At 39.4% G+C, this 23,826-nt stretch overlaps 3 protein-coding genes across 9 annotated transcripts; 2 read left to right on the plus strand and 1 right to left on the minus strand.

Annotated features, from left to right (window-relative positions):
* Positions 1-475: 475 nt before the first annotated feature.
* Positions 476-5,016, minus strand: Sirt6 (sirtuin 6). The gene is made up of 7 exons (XM_076898816.1): positions 4,629-5,016; positions 4,370-4,497; positions 3,733-3,851; positions 3,529-3,652; positions 3,248-3,421; positions 2,774-2,897; positions 476-2,471 (listed from the first exon to the last, which is right to left on the minus strand). The coding sequence occupies exons 1-7, from the start codon at positions 4,692-4,694 to the stop codon at positions 1,986-1,988; spliced, it is 1,221 nt and encodes a 406-aa protein (XP_076754931.1). The 5' UTR covers positions 4,695-5,016; the 3' UTR covers positions 476-1,985.
* A 695-nt stretch (positions 5,017-5,711) lies between these two features.
* LOC143425800 (beta-1,3-galactosyltransferase 5) lies at positions 5,712-10,801 on the plus strand. Of its 4 annotated transcripts, none has more exons than XM_076898824.1 (3): positions 5,712-6,144; positions 9,322-9,915; positions 10,124-10,801. In XM_076898824.1, the coding sequence occupies exons 2-3, from the start codon at positions 9,360-9,362 to the stop codon at positions 10,636-10,638; spliced, it is 1,071 nt and encodes a 356-aa protein (XP_076754939.1). In that variant the 5' UTR covers positions 5,712-6,144; positions 9,322-9,359; the 3' UTR covers positions 10,639-10,801. The 4 variants fall into 4 exon arrangements, with proteins under 4 accessions (XP_076754939.1, XP_076754936.1, XP_076754937.1 ...); XM_076898821.1 differs by having other exon boundaries at positions 5,713-6,151; XM_076898822.1 differs by lacking the exon at positions 5,712-6,144 and adding an exon at positions 8,154-8,223.
* A 2,309-nt stretch (positions 10,802-13,110) lies between these two features.
* Positions 13,111-22,636, plus strand: Btbvii (BTB-protein-VII). Of its 4 annotated transcripts, none has more exons than XM_076898807.1 (6): positions 13,111-13,326; positions 13,978-14,343; positions 14,437-14,790; positions 14,878-15,007; positions 20,634-21,187; positions 21,320-22,636. In XM_076898807.1, the coding sequence occupies exons 2-6, from the start codon at positions 14,032-14,034 to the stop codon at positions 21,545-21,547; spliced, it is 1,578 nt and encodes a 525-aa protein (XP_076754922.1). In that variant the 5' UTR covers positions 13,111-13,326; positions 13,978-14,031; the 3' UTR covers positions 21,548-22,636. The 4 variants fall into 4 exon arrangements, with proteins under 4 accessions (XP_076754922.1, XP_076754924.1, XP_076754925.1 ...); XM_076898809.1 differs by having other exon boundaries at positions 20,637-21,187; XM_076898808.1 differs by lacking the exon at positions 13,111-13,326 and adding an exon at positions 13,735-13,802.
* Positions 22,637-23,826: the final 1,190 nt, after the last annotated feature.

The raw sequence follows: 23,826 nt of genomic DNA on the forward strand, positions 1-23,826 counted from the left end.
CTGATTCGTTTGAAAGAATTTAAGCTACGGAGTAATTATTATAGCGCACGTGTATATGATTATGTTGTATCCTTGTTTAAACTTTGCCTATGAATAAGAATATACCATATCGAAATGCAAATAAAACGATTGCCGATTTTTATTCGATTATCTCTGAATAGAAAGAAATAACGGAAACCGGAACAGGAAGCAACGAACATACACGGAGCCCTTTCCACAATTTTATTTCCCGTCGAATGCTATAATATTTCACTAATAGTAACGTCCAGTAAATGATATCATTAAAATAATAAATTATTAGGAGCAACCAAGCATATATCGCTATGTACATATAAATATTACACATCTCACTAATCTGCGTTCTACTATTAAAACGCTGTCGACGAAATAGCGTCGAATGCCGATATAAGAAAGACTCGCTTGCATTTCTATATATTTACCCCCGTACCCCTTCCGTTCTCATTTAAAACCTGCACCTCCGCTTTCCAGGTCACTCTCGAGAGACATATATTGTCGAGGGAGAGTGACTTATCCGTTTCAACGTCTGCCTACAAAACGTTAATTCCGCTCTGCCACGATTATATAAACGTGTGCGTTTAACAAGAGACACTTAACTATTAGATCGATCAAACAACACCGATGAGCTCGTATGGAGCTTTCTATTAAAAGATTTCAATCTTAAACGTTTAAAGTAGCAACGAGTATATTCACTAGTACGGTGCATTTAACCCCTTGCCTTACGATTTTCTTCTCGCATCGTTGTTGAATACAAAAAAGAAAGAACACGCAATTTGTGTAGACAAATCTCGTGGTTTTAAATGTGATAAACTGAAATTATAACATTATCGTGAATATAACTTGCGTTTGTCACCGCTGTGCCACATTTCATTTGACAAGCGTGACAGGATAGTGCAAGGCAAGCGGTTACAACGTCCGTGGATCTTCCGTCAATCGCTTCGTGAATTACAAACAACCGTATGAGAAGATTTATTGGTCACGTTTCTTTCATTCTTTTTTTTTTTCTTTTTTTTTCATGTGGAAAACACGAACGGTGTATATCTATGAATATAGATGTATCAATTAAACGGATTCGAAAGTAGCGCGTGAGCCGTGCTCTAGTCTCGATCGTTTCTAGATCCATCATGCGGAAGATCGTTTTATGATCGACGCGCGTCGTCATCCTACTACAAAATCTCTGTTCGATACGTTACAAACGATCCTAAATAAATCATCTTAAGTATTTAACGTTTAATGTATACGTAATGGAGAAAAACATGATGTGCATGCATATACGTGTGTACGTCAGTAGAATATGATACACGTTAGATCGATTGGAAACTTCTGATTAAGAAGAATAACTACGAGCAATGAAAAAGCGGACAAAACACGGAAGCGGTTTACGAAAGTACTACTACACATATGTACACGTATCGCAGCGCTTTCTGACTCGACGATAAAAGCGATTTTTATCCGGTTGACAAACTTGTACAGCAGAACTCCATTTATCCGAGTCTCATTTGTTCGAATCGATTACTGCTGCTTGAGCTTTTATTTAAACTGCAAATCCTTTGTCATTGATCCTTAAATGCCAATATGTTTCAAGTGAACGAACAACTTTCCTTCTTCGGTAATTAAACTCCGTCCAAATGTACTGCAATCTTAATGTTAGTAACCAAAAAATGTGCAAACATATATATGTTTAAATTTAGTTGTTTAAATGGTTTCGCGCGCATCTCTCTAACCTGTGCAGATAACTCGATTTCTACTGTACTTTTCGAATCATCATTTCTTTTTTTTTTCCTTTTTTTTTATCATTTTCTCGTGTCGTTTTTGTATAAACAAATCAATAGCACTTTTTTTGTTAGGCATTCTCCACATACAGATAACATCCATTCTATATGCACTCGTAAATAAATTTAACGAAGAGATTGAATAATTAATGACGGTATTAGGTCGCGTTGGGATCACCAACCGCAGAAATCATGCTACAGTATGTCGTTCACTTGTAACCCGGGATCCGGCTGTGTTATGTTGCTCATCGTGAACTCGAACGGTTCCACGTCCTTCATCTCGTCTTCGATTTTCACAGCGGCACCGCTTATGTCTACCGGAGCGTTGTTGCAAACTACGTTCGCCGTGTTCAACGCGTCGTCCTCCGTTTTTATATCCTGCTTCATTGTGAACGCTTGTTTCTTCGGCTTTGTTTCTCTCTTCGTGTCCGTCCTCTCCCTTTCGTACATGAAAGTCTTCCGTTTCCTTCTCATAGGCTTGCACACCTTCTTGTACAGCACGTTCATCTCTTTTATTCTACTCGTCGGTATCGTCCAGTCCATCTCCTTGGACGTTGTGTCGGAGTTGCGTGTAGGATCCATCGTACTTTCGTACTCAGGGATCTCTAGTCCCAATTTTTTCATAACGCTGATCATTATCTCGTCGACATTGCCGTTGATTATTAAGTCCGCCTTTTTGTCCTAAAATGATGCATCCTCTAATTTTTAATTGCGATCATGCATGGATATGGATCGTTAAGTATACTAACCGTGGCTATGGCATAATATTTTCCAGAAATATATCCTTAAATTGTTAATATATTTAGGATTAACACCTTAAGTGCCGCATCAGCAATAGCTGACGACAAGATAACGAGTTTGTGCTTTTCATTTGAAAAGCATCTGCAGTAGATATCAAATTGTGTGGTTGTCGTTTTACGAGCGCTTAAAGTGTTAAATGCACTGAAATTTTATTAGTGATTTGAGAATAAAAAATGTCTTACGTGTTTCGTGGGTTGTAGATTACATATAACAAGTCGACCTCCGTACTTTTTCGTGTACAGGGGTAAATTACCGCTCGGAATAATTTGGAGCGTCGTTCCAAGACATATACTTAAATCCGCGACACTGTAAACGTACATTTCTTTATTTTGAAGATAATAAAAGTATCAAACCAAACAATTGTCACCTGAAACCTGAGACATCAACATAGGATTTTTCTGATCAACGAATTGTTTTCCAATTTTGAATACATCAAGAATCATTTTCCAATTTTGAATACATCTGTTTGCAAAAAATACCAAATTTTAAACATTAAAATAAATCGCAATATCTGTTCGCTCGGTAAAAAATATTTTTATCAAGTATCCAATTTTAAAATCTTGTACAGTGCCTCAAGATTCCCACTTTGTATGCATTGCAATATAAAAGAAATCATAACATTTTTTACTATCTAAAAGATGTTCATTCGTTTTTACCTAGAATGTAAATCGGACAGTGTCAGATCACTGTCTGGCAAGTTGTGCTCCCAATCAAGGATGGTATCGTGCATCCGTCCACGGCATGGACGGCCGCCAATTTGTTCTGATCTGCACACCGTGTCCAAGGACTTTTTCCCTACGCTTTTAGTCGCAAAATTGCGAATAAATTGCCTAAATAAACAATTCACCTTGTAGATGGCAACCATTTCAATTTACTAGTAATTTTACCTCGCAAAATAACACCCGTGCAATTTAATTCTTAGCGAATGAATACCAACCTTCCACATTTATCACATTGTTCCGTAAACATATTGCCATGCAATTCCGCAAGATGCTGTCTCTGCAAACCGGACCGGAGATGCAAGCCGTCGATGTTCTGACTTATGATAAACTTAACTTTTTCTGAAGGAAATTAGACACTGGTGAAACTTTGTACAACCATCTGGCGCAGGATCTGCTTGCAATATCTTAACTGTACTCACTAGCATCTACTAGCTTTTTCAATGCCATGTGCGTCTTTGTAGGAATCGCTTCGTCAAAGGAAATGTTCATTGTGGGCTTTAAACCTTTCTGCTCTAACGTCCAAACTCCATTTGTACCTCTAATAAATCATATACAGCATACTCATGTAGAGATTACAACGAACGATTCAACCAGTTGCAGATATACAAATTAAACATTAATTCTGATGAAATTCTAAGTAATTATAAAAAATATACTCAATACTTCTCGTATGTAATTCGAAAAAAAAAAAAAAAAAATTTCTTTTTTTTCTCATCCTCCAAGCTCATATCATCCAGCACTGGTTTGGAAAATTCTCGGCGATATCGTGGTCCCCGTCGAATCCCGGCTATTAACCAGCGTTCTCGAATAGATGACGGTCTCCATTGTTATGCCCAACAATGGAGGACGCGTTGATCAAAAGGAATCTCTGGCCGCCCTTTCGCGGCTCGGTTATTCCCGCTCGATTAATTTAAAAGAATTAGCCAGTGGCGCTATTTCGAACGCATAACAGATCGGAATTGCGGGACGATCGGGGGGCACCCCCGGAGGGGGTGGGGATAGAAGTACATAGAAGTAGGGTGGGGATTCGAGCGAAAAATTACAAATGATAATCACCGAAAATCCGGAATACCCGCAGCAGTGCTGATGCCGGCACCGGTGTGAACGACGACGTGCCGTGCCGCCTGTATCCAATCGGCTAGAAGGCCACATTTCAGTCGCAACGCCTCGACGCTGTCGTATCTCTGTGGGAAGGGAAGAAGAAGAAGAAGAAGAAAAAAAAAACGAGTTTCACACGTCAGGCGGCGGATGATTAAAAAGTCGTCGCGGATGGCCGACTCCCGCCAAACGAACGGCCGGGGACGACGGTTTTTACCTCTTCCAGGCCCAGCACTCCTTTGTTTTCGTACTGCGACAGACCGTCCGCGTAGCTGCATGACATTTTGCTCGCTGTGTAACGTTCGAAAATTTCGCCCAGAAAACCCGTCGCGCGCGACGCTAACAATGGCCCGATCGTGTTTTTTATCGCGCGGTAACTGGCATTTCGTGGACGATATTAACGGGTTCCCATGTGCCGTACGACACGTAAACAATTTGTAAGTTAATGACCGCGTGTGCTGTTATGTTTATACGCTACGAATGACGATAAGTGATAGGAAACTCGAGATCCACCGAGAGCGCATTCTGTTTTATAGACTGCACTGCATGCAATGAAATGGCACTTGAACAGAAAGAAGATAATAAACGTGCGGCGCACGCGCGGTACGCGCCCTCCAGAGAGAGATGGTTACAGCGCTGCGGGCGCCTGAGCTTCTCGCGTCCATTCAATTCATGCCGCGAGCATTCAGCGCCACTGCTCGCCGTTCCTCGCGACTACCGTCGCCACCCGGTAACATTCGAAACGATCGCCATTTGTTTACGAACGGTCGCGGGTAATCGTTCTTCTCACCGTTTTACAGCCTCCATCGATTCGTCGTTGCGAAGTTTTAAGCGCAGAGCGCTTAAGTTCCGTTGGACGCGAAGCGGCGAACGAGTTCTGCGAATTCCACGTGAGAAACGCGAGCTACGTTCTTTTATGCAAATTCAACTGTAAACTGATTCGTAAGTTCATGTTTCGAACGTGTAAACGCGTCTTGTATTTGTGAGATACAGTTTACAAGAAGTAATTGGAAAGTTTTCGAATATCGAGACAGTATTGTGATGTAATATCATTAAAATTTCGACGAGAATAATTTGTAATATTCTCGTCGTCTTTTCTATATTAGTGCATCCCTTTTGTGGATTTACAACACTGTAGATAAACAATAATTTATGGTAGTTTGTAGATAATGTACGAAGAAGAGTGTAATCGATGAAGTTTCGTCGTTTGAAAGTTCCGCTTCGACCAGGGTGCGCGACGTCAACCAAAGAGGGTGTAGTAAATGGGCGGAGCTTGGTCATAGGGTAGGAACACGAAGTTAACCCTCGGACTCACAGCTCAAACGGACTTCGCCCTTTGACCACGGCTTTTCACGGTGGTTTCGCCTCCTAGCGAACTTTTTTACACATGGTTCAATCTGTCTTGGCCGTGTAGAGAGGCGTACGATTAAACAAACAAATAGAAGGGGGAAAATGAGGGGTGTCAGGAAAAAAAGGAACAGAGCTACCGAACACCGGGTAACATCCACGTCGTGTTGACGTTCACGTGGCTGGTATTATTCCGCGGAAACCGCGCGTACAACCGTCGACGGGATTTGCGGCCGCCCCGTTCATCCGACATAACCTCAATCTTCCTGTGATTAAAATACGCTTCAGCGGCGTTGAGGGATTAACATCAGCCGTATCGAATGTGCAAGACAAAGATTTCACCGTCGCGATTGATGCTTACAAGTCTTCACTGCTCTTTGCCCCACGTAAGTTGTAAGTATGAAATTGTTTCCGAATTTTTTTTTTCTCTCTCACCATCCACCAACAGATTTTCGACAGCGTTCGTCGGGTTGCGATCGTTTCCCGTTTCACGATTTCGTGGCTAAAGCGCCTGTGTTTCCGTGTCCCGGTTTCCAATGTGTTCGAACGACAGAAGTGCGACAAAGGATGAACGCGAATCTGGCAAGGTTAGCTAGGCGTAAGCCTGTTTTCTCCATGTACGATCTTGTTCGAAATTCGTTCTGAGAATAACGATGGTTTATTTCTGGATAGATTGTTTTTGTTGCGAAACGAAAATTTTCGCAGTTCTAGAAGGGAACTCGGAATCGCGAAACTGTTAAAGGTGAATCGTTGTACAGTGTTCGGTTAAATATTTATCGAACTGTTGAAAGCCGGTGAAGTGTAACAAGTATCTCCGTGACTTATTAATGAAGTGTGTAGAGCGGGGCCTGGCCGCCTCACAATGTTTCCTTTGTTTTGAGCGAACAAGAAACAAAATTGCTCGACCTAAGGGCAGAATTTGATGCACGCATTAGTCTAATGGATCGCGGTGCATCGCAATCGGATGTTTAAAAAAAAATGTCAAAAGTGAAAGTTCCAGAATGTTGATTTATCACGGCACTTTCTAAGCAACCGTACGATTCAAGGCAACCGAAATTCCTGTGGAATCTTTTAATTTGATTTACAAAACACCTCGACGGATTTTTAATCTACAAACTGCAAACGTTTCGCGCATAGAATACGATACTATTCGAAATATTATCTAGTATATTTTAATTCAAATGTGTGAGGAACAATATACACATGTAAAGGTTTTGATATTATCAATTGATATCACTGTTCATCGGTAGATATCTACGCTGTAATTGATCAGTCATTTATTTATCTGATATATATTTAAAAAGCACGTGGTATCGAGTTTATCGCAACGTTAATTACATACCTATATCTCTTACAGGGAGTAGAATGTTCGTGCAGAAATACTTCACAAGACTTTTAAAAGTATGCTTTGATACGTTTTCTTTGAACTTCTCACTTGTATCGACACGTCCCACCACTGTTCCGGATCGATAGATATACAAAAATCGTTTCGGTTGGCACCGTTTCGAAACGAATACACTAATTTTGGACGAAGAAATACAAAATCTGATATATGCGTTGCTCCAGCTACGAAGTAACGTTAAGTATTGCCACATCGACTGAATTATCAACATCCTAAATCTATAGTGAGTGTATACGTAATTTTTTGATAAGGAAGTGGTCTTGCTATTGGTCCTATCCCGTCGCGAGTAACAATTTGATTATAAACGCGCCTATGGAGACATGAACGTAGTTTGGAATACCTTCGTTCGAAAATTATGAAATGAAATATAAAATTGGGTCAAGGGAGGACTTTGATGAACGTTTTCAATTAATATTTATTCTTATTCTCTTTATAATCGATATTCGTAGATACTTTGCCCTCGAAATAATTATTGAATTATAACGAATCCCAATAATCTTAATAGAGAGGCTCTTCTCTACTTTTTAAATAGAAATAAAAAATATTTCATTCTCTTCAAGATCCCTTAAAAATTGTTCTATTACTTATTTAAAAGTTTATAAATTTCAACCAAAGACTTTCAAGTTATTCAATGTCATTGAGATAAATTGTGTAAATTATTTAAGAAAGCACAGGCAAAGGTGTCTATATCATCAGTCCATACATTACTCAGAGGATAGATTCAATGTATACTAGAACTTTACAAATGGAGTTATAGCTGTGTGAAATAAAACTTTTGTGTCCTTACACTATCTCAAGGTCACCGCGTGAATACGTGACATTTCAGTATCGAAGGACATACTATCTAATATTATTGGGTAATCATAATTTATTTTATTCACCTATTTATTACCCAATATGCTTTTCACTTTTTAGATAAACGCCAATGTTCTGCCTACAATGAGTCACCCTGTGACAAGGGTAGCATAATGCGATCCATTTGATCTATATAAGACGCGCCCGCCGCTTAGTGTTACAAGAAAACTGGAACATATAAGATCCAACACCCCGAGTGATTTGATTTGTTAGTGTTTCTGCACGAATTATATTCAAATATTTACATATTATTTATACATATTTACACATTATCCGAAATTATTTGTTACTGTAATTATTGATTATTTTTAACGTTGTGTTAATTAGGACGTATTACGTATACGCGAATACGTTTTCCGGTCACTTTGGGTTTAATTACATTGTGTAAATTGTGCAGTGTCAGTAATTCTGAGAGTGGCATAAGCCGCCATAATCTATACGTTTACAGTTTGCTTTAATTGTACCATCGGTTCAACTATGGTTCAATCACCTGTAAGGGATCGACAGTTCGTTAGATTACGTTATCGTTTATTAAGTAGAATTATTGCACATATTTTATCTGTTACTTCAAATATATCTAGTACATCGATAATCGACCGTCCTTATAACACTTTTACCTGATGGACACATACGTTTATAGTGAACAACATTTCAACTGTAGACACGCTTGCTGGGTACAAGATTCAAATCACGATCTATAGTTTATTAGTCGACCTCCAGAACCAATTGACCTATTCGCGCATCCAACGTTGTCATCTCAAATTATTACCACCTACCAGTGCAACATTAAAGTGTACATGTACGTATAAAAACGAATATTCGATTTTCTGCAACTGGAATTTTGTTTACAGAATAATATACCGATAAAATGTAATACAATACGGTAATGTAGTAAAAATGAAGAGCGAAGTTTGGGATCGTGATAATAGTATTTGAACCTAACAGAAATTAACACTGGGAAGTCAAGATCTCTCAATTATGTACGTAGGCAGACACGATCTTCTCTATCAAAGGCTGACCACGAAAATACTATCCACATTTCTTCTCTTCTTGTTGTGCTCACACAAGAGTATAACTCTCCAATGTCTAACAATAAAGTAGGATTAAATTATTGCTCGCGATTTTTTTAACGAATTTACATCCTCTCGGAAATAAGTATTCATCAGTGTAAATGTGAACAGCTTGCAACCTGCGCGACCGTTAACAGGTGGTTACACAATACATGTGCAGAAGAAACAGCGCAAGCAACAATGCAATGCAAACATGGTGGAACGTTACACATTTCTATGTTGGTCCTATTTTTCAGCTGGACTCAGACGTGTATGATGTAAGGGGCTCGTTAGTATGCTGGATAAGCGGCGGCTCCATGCCCTCGGTTCGTCGCCATGCACTCTGATTTTCCTGGTCGCCTTGGCGTTGACCGGATGCCTCTCCCTCTGGCTTCACATCGACGGGTCCGGGTTCACCGGGCCTTACAGCAGCGGCGCGTCAGCACACGGCTACCTGATGATCTTACCCAGGAACGTGACGCCGTCCCCACAGCCGTACTTAACGCACGAGCTGCCGTTCGGTGACAGATCCACCCTGATCGACATAAAGGACTTCCGGTTCGTGATCAACCATGACCCGTGTAACCGTACGCATCCGTTGCTGTTGATGTTAGTCCACTCGGCGCCGGAGAATTTCGCGAAGAGGAACGTGGTCAGGGAGACATGGGGCCAGCAGTCGTCGGACGTGGCTCTGCTCTTCCTCGTCGGCTCCTCCGACAAGCACCAGCCCAAGCTTGAAGAGGAGAATAGGAGATACAAAGATTTGATACAAGGCAACTTTCTCGATGCCTACAGGAACATGACTTACAAGCATGTGATGGCATTGAAGTGGGCTACGTATCATTGTCCAAGTAAGCGGTCATTCGGCTCCTTTCCCCAAGAACGCTTCGAACAGACCATTCTTTGAACCTCTTGCATAATAATCTATAAACTAATCTGTTATTGGTACTATTTCATTCACAACTACTTACATTGCGTTTAAGAATAACCATCAAACCACGAGTCTGCACGTGTGTGAATTTTTAAAAATGTTTTTCTTTTTTCTTCTTGTTGTTTCAGGTGCCAAATATATACTAAAATTAGACGACGATGTTTTTGTTCATACATCCGCCTTACTGGATTTCTTAACGCGTGAACTATCGCCATGTGGAGCAAGACGGCTGATACTTTGCGACTCTTTCACCAAAGCCGCCGTAAAGAGGTCCTGGCGTTCAAAGTGGAGGGTGACACCTCAAGAATATCCTGGTACACATTATCCCACGTATTGCGCTGGCTGGGCGATCCTGTATTCGCCCGACAGCGTGTTTCTTTTGTACCGGGAGGCGCAGAAGGAACCGTACTTCTGGATCGACGATGTTCACGTTACAGGGACATTAGCTAAGAAAGTAAATATAACGCAAACCTCTTTGCATTACCTGGTGCTAACCAATAAGAACATGCAGGAGTTTCTATCCAATCCGAATTCTCGTAAGGAGTTTCTGTTCGGTCCTCCGAATCTTACGGAGAAACAAATAAGAGCTTTACAGAATCTGGTCACTAAACCACGGCCTAGCAGCGAAAGCCTATTAAACTGAGAGACATTTTAAATACACCTGGAAGATTTGTGCATCTGGGATCATTATTGTTTCTGAGCCAATTCCTCTTATGCGCGGTCCTCGCTCTGCTTTCTGTGAACAGTTCGCAAATTATATTTGCTGATATTGTAGACAATAGTTTGCGAACAACAAGCAACGTGTACAGTACAAACAGTGTTCACTCAAGAAACAGTGTATCGAAGAACCTGTTGGCCAACTAAAAGCTTATAAATGCTTGCGATCTGTTTACGAGTTGTTCGCTAGTTTTCAATGTGGGCACATCGTTGTCTTTGTTCAGGAGTACATCTGTCCAGCATATTGCAAAGGAAAAAGAGTCATGCTGCGACTTTTTATTCCCTCTCGCCACTTTTACTCTTTATCGCCTCGATAAGATTTGAAGAAAGAAAAAAAATACATTAGAAATGGGAAAATCAATCAATTAAGATATTGACATTGATTTCAGTGGCAACAATGATATCGGGTGCATAACATTTTTTTCTAATTTAACGTAACACAAAAAATTCTGTGGTGTCTAATATTTTCCGCTCTTTTCACTCAATTCTGTACAGATAAGGATTCTCTTCAACGTGAGTGTTCAATTTTTTGCTCGGTGTTTGCAAGGAAGTTTTCTTAAATATCGAATCGGACATTTTAGAGCGATCCAGTAGAGCCTCGATTATTCGAAAAATTGAAACTTTTCAAATAATAGAATAGCTATATCCTTTGTACGAAGAGAGGTCGTGTATTTTGAAATATTTTACAAATATTAAATATTGAATGAAAGCAGACTCTTTAAAATAAAAGTAGTGCCAATTTTTTCATTGATCGGTTTTTCGATAATCGAGGTTCTATTGTACTATATTTTATTTTATCATTATACATATTTCTTAATTTAATCTACACACCCCGCGACCCCATCCCCGATATTTCTACTTTCTCTGGTGATATATTGTACTTTTTTACATTTAGCTTTATTTTAATCACCGTGCGATTTTTCGTGAGGCACGGTCCAGATTGTAACGTACTTAAGCAACGTTTTAATGAATTTTTAAAAGTGTCTGATTTGACTAAGCGCATCATAATCAACGCACGACTATTTTATATACTTTATTTTTTGTGTACGTATCTGTAACTAATTTATTTATTATTAAGCGATCACTCTTTTCGGGACTACCATTATAAAAGCATGACACAGTATCGCGTAAGAACGATCTTACATTACGAATTAATCGACACGTAACGAAAGTAAATACAATTCGAGGATTAAACGTGATCAGAGGTTCATAGGAGAAAAATGTTTATAGGATATAAAAAACATTATATCAAAATTTAAGATATCAGATTGTTATATGAGAATCTCAACGTAAATTATCATTGTTATGTAGCAATAAGAGAGTATAACCCCGAAATCAAGGGTCCATTCGCAACTTAGGAAATGTTAAAAATCGATAAATTCATGTTCGTTGTATCATGAGTCGTTCTTCCGGCGATTCGGATGAGATTCTAATTCCGAGTTCCTTGAACGGTGATTGAAAGAACAGCACAGATCTACACGCACCTTTCTTTTCTATCAATCGTCAAACTTATCGTCGATGCAATATACCTCAGTGTATGTACATTTGTATATGTAATTATGTACTTTCGTACTTTGTTTTACTCGTCTCCCTTTTCTTTTTTCTCTAATTTAAAGTACAACGAATAACGGTTGGCGAAAGAAACGTACGAATTTCCCTGCAACAGAACAAAAGAGAGAGGGATCCTTTTTTTTCGAATAGAACGATTACACATTCTCGTTTGGCGATTTTAAAACGTGCTTTACCGTCGACTTCGAGACGGAGATTTGTAAATCCCGGAGCGATTATTATAATAAATTATTATAATACATTCACAGCATACGCGTACAAAAACGTTGGTGACTATTAGTTAGCGAAGCGTCTTCTCTCTACTCGTGTCTAACATGGAACGAATGAACTTTAGTTATTTATTTAATTTATACTAATTGTATAGCAGTATTTTTCGTCACATCGTGTAGAGGAATGGAACGTTTCCACTTGTGTATTATCGAACGTGTCCGCATAGTGATGGAGTAAAGTACTTATAATTTCAATAAATCACGAATCGTTTCAATTAAACATTATCTATGATCCTAGCTACGATTTCATTCTATACGTGATTCAGGTGTCGACGTATCATCGATTCTCTGTGCACATCTACAAAAGAACGCGAAGGCGAGGCGGATGGGAAACCGATTTCGAGCAGAAAGTATTTCGAAATATGAAAGAAGCGTCGTGCTTGACAGATCCTCGGTAGATGTCACCCCCGTACGGCCCCTATATTGATCAAGTTAAATTTTCTAAGGACGCACGTTGATAAGATCTCGTATTTGTCAATTACACGAGAAATTCACGACGATATCAACAGAGACGTCGAGGGCGACGTTTTCGTACGCCTCGCTGCGCGCCCTGCCGTGGTATCGTAATTTTTCGCCTATGACGTCATTTGTGAATTACACAAGCGTCACCGCTCAGTCTGTTGTGGAAAATTTCGTCGAATCCATGGCAGCGTCGAGTGGGCTCTGTTTTTCCTAATAAAAGCCGAAAACAACGGGTCCCGAGGTGCATCGTGTCAACCGAGGCAATCATCCACTGACAGTGGCTTTTATCCTCGAGGAGTCCACGTTCGAACGAAGTGAGCTACATCCCGCTTTATCCTGCCTCTTTACTCGCTGTCCTCGCCGTGCGAATCTATATTTGTTGTGCGCGGAACCGCGACCGTAACCGTATTCTTCACCGCTATTTCTTTTGTTTTCCCGCCGCCGAATTAATGCTTTGCGACAGGTTTTGTACGCGTCCACGAACGGTCTCCACGGTCCACGCGAAATAAGAACTCGCCTAACCACGACAATAAGCTCGCGAGTTTTTTCTCGTCATCGAGTGTCTTATTCGCGTTCAATCGCGTTCGAGTGACGGCAACGATCGAGTTGTGGTTTAAATGGATATTATTCGACTGTTACGTGCACCACGAGTGAGACGGTGTTTCCGTGATGGTTTAATGTTTACAATCGTCCACACATACTGTCCGCATAGCGTCGATGATTTTTACTTGTTACAAAGCTACTCTGTTCCTAGGTTCTTTCTTATTTATTGTAAACGCGAAGAATTTATGTAAGTTTCGTGGTCTCTGTTTCTCTTTCCTTTTTTGTCTCTCTGTATTTAAAGGTCCATAGGAAGGAAAATGTTTTTTTTTCGCTAACGATTTTGAAACGTTTTTGTAAATGATTCTTGGTTTATGTTATAAACCAAGTACTTTTGGAGAACTAATCGATCATTGATTTTCCAGGTGTAGTACAAGCAACTCCAGAAGTGTTTGGCAGTGATTTCACCGCTTGTTGCAATGTCGATGCAACAGTTCTGTTTGCGATGGAACAATCATCAACCGAACTTCATTTCGGTGTTCTCTAATTTATTGAATAATGAGACACTGGTTGACGTGACTTTGGCTGCCGAAGGCAGACACCTTCAGGCACACAAAGTTGTACTGTCCGCGTGCAGTACATACTTTCAGTCGCTGTTCACAGTGAATCCGTGTCAGCATCCGATTGTTATATTGAAGGATGTAAAATTCTCCGACCTGAAAATCATGGTCGATTTTATGTACTATGGCGAAGTAAACATATCACAAGATCAATTACCATCTATTATAAAGGTAGATGTTTGATTTTTACATATTTATTCTGTTCAATTTGATATTTATCAAGAGACTGGTTATATATAATTTCACTTATGCTTCTTTGTATAGACTGCTGAAAGTTTGAAGATAAAGGGGCTTGCGGAAATGCATACTGCATCTTTAACTAAGTGGCCAAGTGGTAGTAGCGAACCAGGAGGAGGTGATCGCGGTGAATCTTGTTCACCTAGTCCATCTCCATTGTCACCGTCTTTTCGCAGAAAAAGATTAAGGAAATCATCTACAGGTTCAACGTCTGGGTCTGGAGAGAAACCAGAAGAAATGAATGAAATTACTTTAGTTGCTACTAATATTGTTAAACCAGAACCGTTGATAGTGTCTCAAGAAGGCAGCGAAAGTCTGAGAAGACCTGTTAATACTAGTACCGAATCTCAAGGAAGTATTGATGAGGATCAAATATCAATTGTATGTACATTGATTATATTTTGTGAAAACTTGTTAACTTCTATCGTGTAATGTTAAAACATTAGACTGTGTTTTAACTTATTACAGATGAGTAACATGGAGAACAGTTCAGCAGCAACACCAGCACAAAACGATGGTTCGATACAAGACGTGAGTCAACAGTCAGGAGGAAATGTGGCGCAGAGTTCAGTTTCTTCGCAACCACCTGCACATCAAGGTAAGTCATTCTTCATTATATAGTATGCGATCAGTTTGAAACTATTTTAGACCGTTTGTGATATAAGCTTATAATATATACTGTATAATAATATAAGAAGGAGACTTCACACATTATTCAAATATTACATTTTTATATTAGAAAAGTATTTAAACTTCAGATTCTTTTGCGTAAGCGGTAATATTGTAAACTATAGGAACTACTTTCAAATTTTATGTATGCAGAGTATCCTAACTGGTTTAAAAAAAGACAGATTGTACAGATTGTACAAAGAATTATGACTTATATTTCAAATACTGTTTCAATTCTTAGTAAACTATTACTAAGAAAATTTGGCGATTCTATTCTTTATTTATGCACTAGCGGCAATAATTAAATCTTAAATTATATGCATGATGTACCTGTCTCTCACACACATGTCTTAATATTTGGTAGTAAACACGAACTATAGTGAGCGTGGTGGGTATCGAAACTGCATGTGAACAATTTGAAATTTACACACATTATATGCTGGCACAGATGCGTTTAAATGTATTGCACAAGGAAAATGAACAGACGTTTGACATGAAAATAGAGCGAAAGTTGAGAGGGAAAAAAAAAATGAAAATTGGTAGTGCAAATCTTTATAAGGCTAGTTTCATTTATCAAATTCATCATGGTACACAGATACATAGCACACAATGTATAATGTTCTTTTAGAGGACAGTAAAAATCGGGCCTTTAACATTGTCAAGTGTGTTTATGTGTGCCTTATTCTGTCCTTTAATCTAAGCAATAAAAATGTATATATTTTCCTACATTGAAGATGAATAACAAATTATGTGCTTTAAAATGTATCTGTGCCATGCCACAATATTATATTATCTTAATATTCCCATATATATATATATACAATACCATTACTTTCACACATACTTTTAAAAAATATTTTTTCATTCTTTTCTGCTTACAGCTTAGAGCATCTCCATTTTTTTTTCTATACACATAGTAGCATAAAGCATTATACTTAATTTGAATTAGATATTTATTTCGATTCTATAGTTTAATTTCTATAACTAAGCCAATTATTGCCGAATTGCCTCCTTTGTTCATTATTGTTATTATTATATTATACGAACACATTACCGCTGTCAAATTTCGATATATTTATACTTATAAAAAATATCACAGATTTTATTATATCACATTATAATATCTATCTTTCATCTTGTATCGAAAGTATTCTTTTCTTGTGTTCAAACTCTATATAACTCCATTGTTCGAAGATACATCTCATAACTATAATATAATATACACCTAATTAGTTTTTATCGTTTCTGCTAATAATGAAAACGTACGAAATAATTCCTGTGCTCTGACCAAAGTATGAACCGGTCTGTTCCACAGGATTGCAATGGACTATTATGGAGCATACATATCCACGTTTCGCTCTGTCCTCGTGTCAAACGAATCTGTCGATCCAAGCGTCATCAGCTTTTACCACGCCCGAAATAACAGCTTCCTCGACCATCAGCGATCAGTACTCTGGTACCAGCACGACTGGTTCCAGTTGCGCCCTGACGAATTACCCGAACTCCTCGCACGGGACGTTGCAGCACACGTCGTCGGGCGGCCCATCACCGTCTGCACAGTGCCCAAGTAATTGCCAGAGCCCGTGCGCCAGTCCGCAGACCGCAATAAAGAGGAAACGATCGACGAATCCGCAAGCGGACGAGAACTTTATCAGGGCGTTAGACGCTGTACGATACGGCGGGATAGGGTTCTGTAAGGCGGCCAGAATGTTCGGTGTGAACAATCGAACGCTTTGGCTGGAGTACAAGAAGCGCGGTTATCCGAACAACCGGCCCAGCCTCAAGTCTAGGGTCAAGCAAGAAGTGAATTCCTCACCGCCGCCGGCTCAGTCAACGCAGCCGGTCAATTCGCAGAGTCCCACACCAATGGGCCCCCCTACCACACCGCACAGTACACACAATACCCACAGCACGCATACCATGCTGACCAGTCACAGCCCTCATACGATGCTGAGCGGTTACATCGATAGCAGGCATACGGATTACGCGTTGCCCAGTACCACAATGCCGATCAATTTGCACGGTGTCAACTATAACGCGATGTGAGCCATCGGGCAAGACGCGTCGTCGTCAATGGCTACTTGCGTAGACGAGCTTCAAAAGTATTAAGTAATCGTCTCGTGGTTCTCGTGGGCTCGATTGGCGATAATCATCGATCGAAAAGAATGTGGCTCGAATGTTGGAAACGAAACATACGGTTTTAGATCTTTTCTTTTTCTTGCGTATTTCGTATGTTACTACAAGAAGCTTTTGGAGTAGGAAATCTCGAGCCGAGGAATCGTCGATATCCACTTTATACTGATGCACTGATGAGATTATTTTGTATTAGGGTTCGCGTATGCAATCGAAGATGTTGCTGTACCGCTGAAGCTCGTTTTACCTTATGATTCTACAACAGTCTACTAACTATTAATATTAATGAATTCTGTTATTCTAAAAGAATCGAAGATCTGCAGGCAGTATGCAAGTTTGCTGCAATGAGCTAAACGAATAATTGTTGAAATCGGTCTGAAATTCAGTGTATCGTTAGTTAAACGAACTATACGTTGGTAACTTATTTCTATTGGCAGCATCATCCAGCAGTGGAGGTCCTAACGGAAAGTAAAACGTTCTCGAACAGGTTCCTTCGATTTACATCGTACTGTTTTGAAAAGTGCGCGATGTGATAGAGTGGTAGCAGTCGTATGCTAAACGCGTATATTTGCTTGTTTATGATTTGAGATATTTATACGACCCATTGAACGTTTTTAAACTGGACACTATTTTTTGCGTCGTTTGTCGTCGACAAACGGGATCGATTTTCACGAGAATGTCGATGCAATCTAAGGTTGGTGGAACAATCGTGCGCCTTCGCGCTTAGACGCGGGAGAAAAACATCGCGTTCGATCGAACTATTTTGCTTTTTACCAACTTTAGTCTATAACATACCGTATGACATTTTGTACATAGTGAATAAAGTAGTGATACGAAACGTAGCTAGAGAATATATCATGTGTAATTGCACACACACGCGTACATACACACGTATACATACACATTAACACATCCTACGAGATCAACTAGTTATTTACGAACGAGAAGGTAAAACACGATGCGTCATCAATACATGTATTACCATTAATTCGCTATCGTAAGACAGAGGAACAACAAAAATTGTACCATAATGTACGGTAGTCGTGTGAAAGGGAAATGGAAGCTCGTAACGAATTTTTGGTAACGAGCACGGTAGTTACATCGCTTGCAGAAAATTTATTCGGAATTTTCGACGATAATTCTATTCCACTTAAGAAATTCTATTGTACGGGATGTTTCATAAAATACGAACATAGTGGTCAATCGATTGGAATGTTTGACAACGGTATTTGTGACGCTTTCATTCAAATTTATATTTTAAACTTTTATTGTATCTTTGATTGATTTTCTTGTGTCCTTTCAACGCGATATTTAATTTATATTTTATGATACATTCTGTACATAGAAATAACAGGCTACAGGGTATAATAACACAAGTATTAACGCGCGGGTTCACGTTAATACCAATTGCTATATTTTATTTATTTTAACCGAAAGTTAATTTTCTCGTAACAAATTCGAATCGCTCGTCGATATTTGCGAACAATTTGAAGCACAAATTGATTTTTCTTTCTTGATATCAGCGTGTGCATTATTTATTTAGCTTCGGATCGATTTAAGCTGTTGTAGCCTATAAGTGCTAATTGAGTGCAATATTCGCGGGAATGAATGTTAACCCGATTAATTCATCAATTTGTTAACATACATTATATTATATAACTTATTTAAAGAAAAAAAAAGAGGAAAGAGAGAACACAGTAATGCATGTATTGAGAAATAAGTCCACGATGCGACAACCCACGATCGAAGAACGGAAAATATTTTTCAATTTTTTATTTAAGCGAACATTATACGATCGACCCAAATGCAGGTGAACTTTTTTTAATCGTTTTTACGCGATGGTAGTTTTGTAATATTTTTCGAACAGACGTAAAGTATCGTTGCATGATTGTTAGTACAATAATTTTATTTCCTTCATTAAGTAAGCGACGAGAATGATCGATACGCGTTTCCTCGACACGCGAATATATGTCATCACGGCGTTAAGATTAGAGAACGAGTATATCTTCCTGTGTTACCTTTTAACCAGACACGCAAAATTCATTGGGAATGAATTTTAACGTCGATGTAAATACTCTAATTCTTTTATCTTCTTTTTTCTGTTTGTTTTTAATCTCGCGAACGAGTAGTATTACCGCTCACTTTTTACATGGCTGCTAATTTACTGTGACAATTTCGGATATCGTATGTTTCTTAATTCGTACCTAATAAGAGCGTTAATTTTTTTAACTACGTTCCCGGCTCTTGTTCAGACGAAGTTATCGGTTTAATGTTCTGCTGGAAATTGGCAATCTTAATAATATCGAATCGAACCAGAATTTTATTAGAAGACACTCGTTCGTTGTAATTGATGAGATAGTCGAACAGTTATTTTAGTGAAACACATTAACCGAGTGGGTCGCCATTCTTACCCTTTTTTTAACGTCTGTACAAAGCGATAGATGAATATAGACTGTTAAAAATGTTGATCGTAATGCAAACTATCTTAAACATTGGTAATTCGCGAGGGGAAAAGAGACAAGAGATGGATAAAAGGGAACTAGTTTAAAATCAGTACTGAATTTTATATGCAGAGGATCGAGTTTAATGTGTCAGTGTTACTGTATAATGCCTTTAATAAACCACGTGAAGGAAGAACGAATTAAAGTTGTTTCTGGCCGGACTCGCGACTCTGTTCACGTAAGATATCCGTCTTTTTAGAACTTTATTTATGTAGCGTTTTTCTGTATAAAGAATAAAATTTTATTTACAAACGACCATCTTAATGTTTCAGCAAGGAACTATCTGTGCCCGCATATTAATCGACATTTGTTATTTGTGTACGTGAAGAGCACACCTGTAGCGTAATTTAGCTTCTCACTTAGATGTTTAGTAGCTTGCGTACTACAGCCTGTCCAAAATCACTTACTTTACGAATTCCCCATTTTTAGTGCGACTGTGTTATTCGTCTCGCGATGAATTTTCAAATTTAACATTACTTTTTTCTAGATGTATAGCATAACAAAGTCATAATTGTTTTAATAAACAGGCTGTAGTATCGAAGACTCACTTATATGATAACAGTAATAAAATTGTGATTAACTTAATAAAAACTAAACTATCCTTTCCCCCATGCAGGATGTTCGACCACTCTACTACTCAAGAGTAACAAAATTACAGCTCAAGCCTTGTCTTTGAAAGAAAACAAGCCTAAACATTCGAGAAACCTCAATTACAACCTTATCAATTTTGATTCACATTTTATTTTCACATTCCTTTAAAATTACCCTCTCTTCCCTAGATATGGTCGAACACCCTGCACATGAAACGCTATCAATGCTTAAGAAGACCAAGAAACAGTACTTCGTACAGTAAAGTCCACTTTCTTCCGCAGCATTGGCAACTTGCTGCTTCACTCGTTAATATCTCCCTTTCCGTTCTAGCAGTTTGCAAGCAGGTAGGCCCGAAGAGATGCCGTCTGTTGCGTCAACCACGAGTGAAGAAGGAATCGAACCACTTGTCGCCGGACAGCGAAGCTACGTCGCCGCGTATCGTCTCGTCCTCGGTTTACGTGGCGACACCGACGCTGAATCTGCCTCAGACCTCGAAAACCTGGGAGGAAACGAGGACTGCGTCGCCGCCACAATCGATTCTGGTGAACCAGCCAAGCCTGTTGACGGTGACGACGTCGACGAACCTTCTGACCGTGCCTCAGCCGTCCTACTTGATGAAGCAGCACTCCCACCCGCTCTTGACTAGCCAGCAACAGTCTGGCAGTGGGAATTACTGGATACACAGGCAACATTCGAACCCAGAGTTCCCAAGGAGGACCACCAGCCCAACGATCGTCGTCGAACCGGCGCCTGTCGTTAAAACGGAGGAAGAAATCGCGGAGGAATCTGTCACTGTTGCTACCACCACTACAGAGACCACAGGGTCCACCTCTGGGCTGAGGGTGAAGACTGCGGAGCTTAGACGGAGTTCCTCGTCTCCGCAAGTAAGAAGTTCGATTTACTCTGAATGTTATGAAGAGATTGCTGAGTCATCAAAGTTTTTAAGTATTCTTAGGGAATGGAAGTTCAAATGAAATTACTTCTACTGATTGGTTGCTTTTTGTTAATTTTTTTAGTCGACAAGCAGAGAGCCTCGAGAGAGCACTGGAGACCTGCGTCATGGCCACTGTCCAGTGTTACGTCCAGGTCCAGCTTTAGGTTGTATTCACTGCTGGAACACCATAGATGCTCATGGTCGAACGTTACGAAGGAAAACGAAGTACCATTGTCCAGAGTGCCAGGCCAATCTCTGCATCGTACCCTGTTTCCAAGAGTACCACGAGCTGAGCAAAGACGAACATTGAAACTGAAGAACTCCATCGAAGATCAGCTCTGTTTAACGCTGTTTTCATTTGTAAACTTGTCCATTTGAGTCGCGACGCCAGTTTTTGGCGCGCGGTTTCGTAATTGCAGTCGCAAGAGATATGGATGAATCCACGATCAGTCGCGCGAATCCTTTACTTTCGCGGTTGATTGTCGTTGAAATTGTTTTCGTCCTTTCATCGGGCACGGTTGCATCGTGCTATTTATTGTACGCCTGTCTCGTGGCGTTTACGAGTTAGGGCGATCAAAAATTGTTATGGAAAATTAATTGTTGAGTTTTAAGACGAGCTGAAGAGAGAAGTTAGATCATTCTGAAGGATTGTGTAATTAGTTTTGTCCATTGTACTGGCCGTCGTTTGCCTTACCAGATGATATTTTGAGGGAGAAGACGAAGAATTGAAAACGAAAGTTCCTACGGATATTAGTAGAACGACACTGGCGGAGAATTTGAAAATCTAATAACTGGCTGCGAAAGGCTAGCTATCGAAAATTTCAATAGCTGTTTATGCTTTCAGGTACTAAAAGGATTATGATATTATTTATGACTCAGTGGTTTATTTTTAATTCATTATTACGCTATTTTAAGCTATACTCAAATCGATTTTTCGTTATTTGTTTCTTGTGTTCTTTATTTCCGTAGAGAATAGGGATTTGATGATACGACGATTTCCAAGCAAAATTAATCTTTCCTGTTAATTATACAATTAGAAAGAATTCATTTTTCTAGACAAGTAAACGCAGGGAGATACAATGGAAGCCTTCTGTACAGTGATGTAAAGCTAGTTCTGAGATTTTTTGCAAGACCAACGTACAAGGAAAAACACAAATGGTCCCTCTACTTACAAAGTAGAAGTAGTACTTAATCCAAGCGCACTTAACCAAATCTAATTAACTCAGGCTTAATAAGACCCAGATTTAAATATATTTCATTGTATCTAGCTAACACGAATACACCTTCATCCGACCCTAATTCAAATACCTCAATTCCGATATAAAAACAATTGAAGAATTAGGAAACTCATCGGTAAAGGCTCGAATCTTGAGACCTGAATCCTAGTTCAGACCAATTCAAACACACCTGAAGATTTACCAGTTCCACACAAAGTAATCGTCTGTCTTAATTTAAATTTCAGCAAATTATCTTAAATGTAGAGATTCTTCTTTTAACAGAGCAAAAAATTGACCATCGTCAGAAGTCAGTGATTTTACTTCGACATCGCTTAGTGCGACAGTAAAATGTTACCCTTTGGTGATCTGTTCATTCGCAGGTTTCTTAATTAAAAACTGTATCAGCGGCTAACGTCTAAGAATTTTGCACGGGAGTAAACATGGTGTGTTTGAGATGGAAGTCTATGAGAGGCGCGGAACAGCGCCAGACCCGCCTTTGAGCGTTGCAAATATTAATATGAAGGGACGTTGGAGGCTGGTTTTACGTCTCGAAATTGAAGCGAAGCTACGGTAGAATCTCGTTAGAGGAGCGTTCTGCTTACCCCCTCGAGGAGTATCCAGGTATTTGCTTATTTTCTTCCTCGCGAAGAGAACTAGCCCAACGCTATTGTATTTTTCTATTCCACCGCAAAAATTGTCCCAATCTGCGCCGTGTAAAAAAAGGAAGAGAATGGCGTGGTTATAATTATAGTAATCAGAATTGTGTCAGTACAATTAACTGAAGATACTTGAGTTTCAAAGAGAAACGATTGTTTGATATTTAATTACGCGTTAATTATCGATTTTGGTCAACTCGAGAGAGAGACGAGGAATTACTCTCTTGGAAACGTACAAGATCCTTCACATAATTAGACTGGAGGAAGAAAACAAAACGCTGTAAGATAAGATTAAATATTTTGCAACTATTTTAACATTGTAAATAAAGATCTAATTGTGTGAAAGGTCATCCATTTTTTGCAGATACAGTCTTTGCTATAGTCTGTCTACTATAGCCGGCTGTTTCTATAAGCCGATTAATTTATTGGTGAGCGTGTAAATAATTGAATGGCTTAACTGTAAATAACATGATGAATTTCCGGCTACAAGCCAGCGCCTGTACACTGATATCCGCGAAACAGAAGGATCTGATCTTTTGATATTAACGAAGCCTTTATAGGATCCTGTGTTACGGATCTCTAACGAGCCTTCTATCGTTCGTTACTGTCGACATCTGTATTTCCTGCATTTATGCGAAGAATTTTAGAGGAAAACGGGCGAGAAGTCAGCTAGTTGCTCGAGGGAAACGCAACGAAGCGCTTCGCGCTCCTCGAGA

This window comes from Xylocopa sonorina, chromosome 8 (genome assembly GCF_050948175.1).
Source record: "Xylocopa sonorina isolate GNS202 chromosome 8, iyXylSono1_principal, whole genome shotgun sequence".
NCBI classification, from domain to species: Eukaryota; Metazoa; Arthropoda; class Insecta; order Hymenoptera; family Apidae; genus Xylocopa; species Xylocopa sonorina.

Bases quoted from the DNA above. Each gene is read 5' to 3' on its own strand.
- Sirt6 (XM_076898816.1), bottom strand. From the start codon at position 4,694: ATGTCATGCAGCTACGCGGACGGTCTGTCGCAGTACGAAAACAAAGGA. The intron at 4,498-4,628 runs GTAAAAACCGTC...CCCTTCCCACAG, and splicing joins GAGTGCTGGGCCTGGAAGAG to AGATACGACAGCGTCGAGGC. The intron at 3,422-3,528 runs GTTGGTATTCAT...TTGTTTATTTAG, and splicing joins CAATGTGATAAATGTGGAAG to GCAATTTATTCGCAATTTTG.
- LOC143425800 (XM_076898824.1), top strand. From the start codon at position 9,360: ATGCTGGATAAGCGGCGGCTCCATGCCCTCGGTTCGTCGCCATGCACT. The intron at 9,916-10,123 runs GTAAGCGGTCAT...TTGTTGTTTCAG, and splicing joins GGCTACGTATCATTGTCCAA to GTGCCAAATATATACTAAAA.
- Btbvii (XM_076898807.1), top strand. From the start codon at position 14,032: ATGTCGATGCAACAGTTCTGTTTGCGATGGAACAATCATCAACCGAAC. The intron at 14,791-14,877 runs GTATGTACATTG...AACTTATTACAG, and splicing joins ATGAGGATCAAATATCAATT to ATGAGTAACATGGAGAACAG. The intron at 15,008-20,633 runs GTAAGTCATTCT...TTTCCGTTCTAG, and splicing joins GCAACCACCTGCACATCAAG to CAGTTTGCAAGCAGGTAGGC.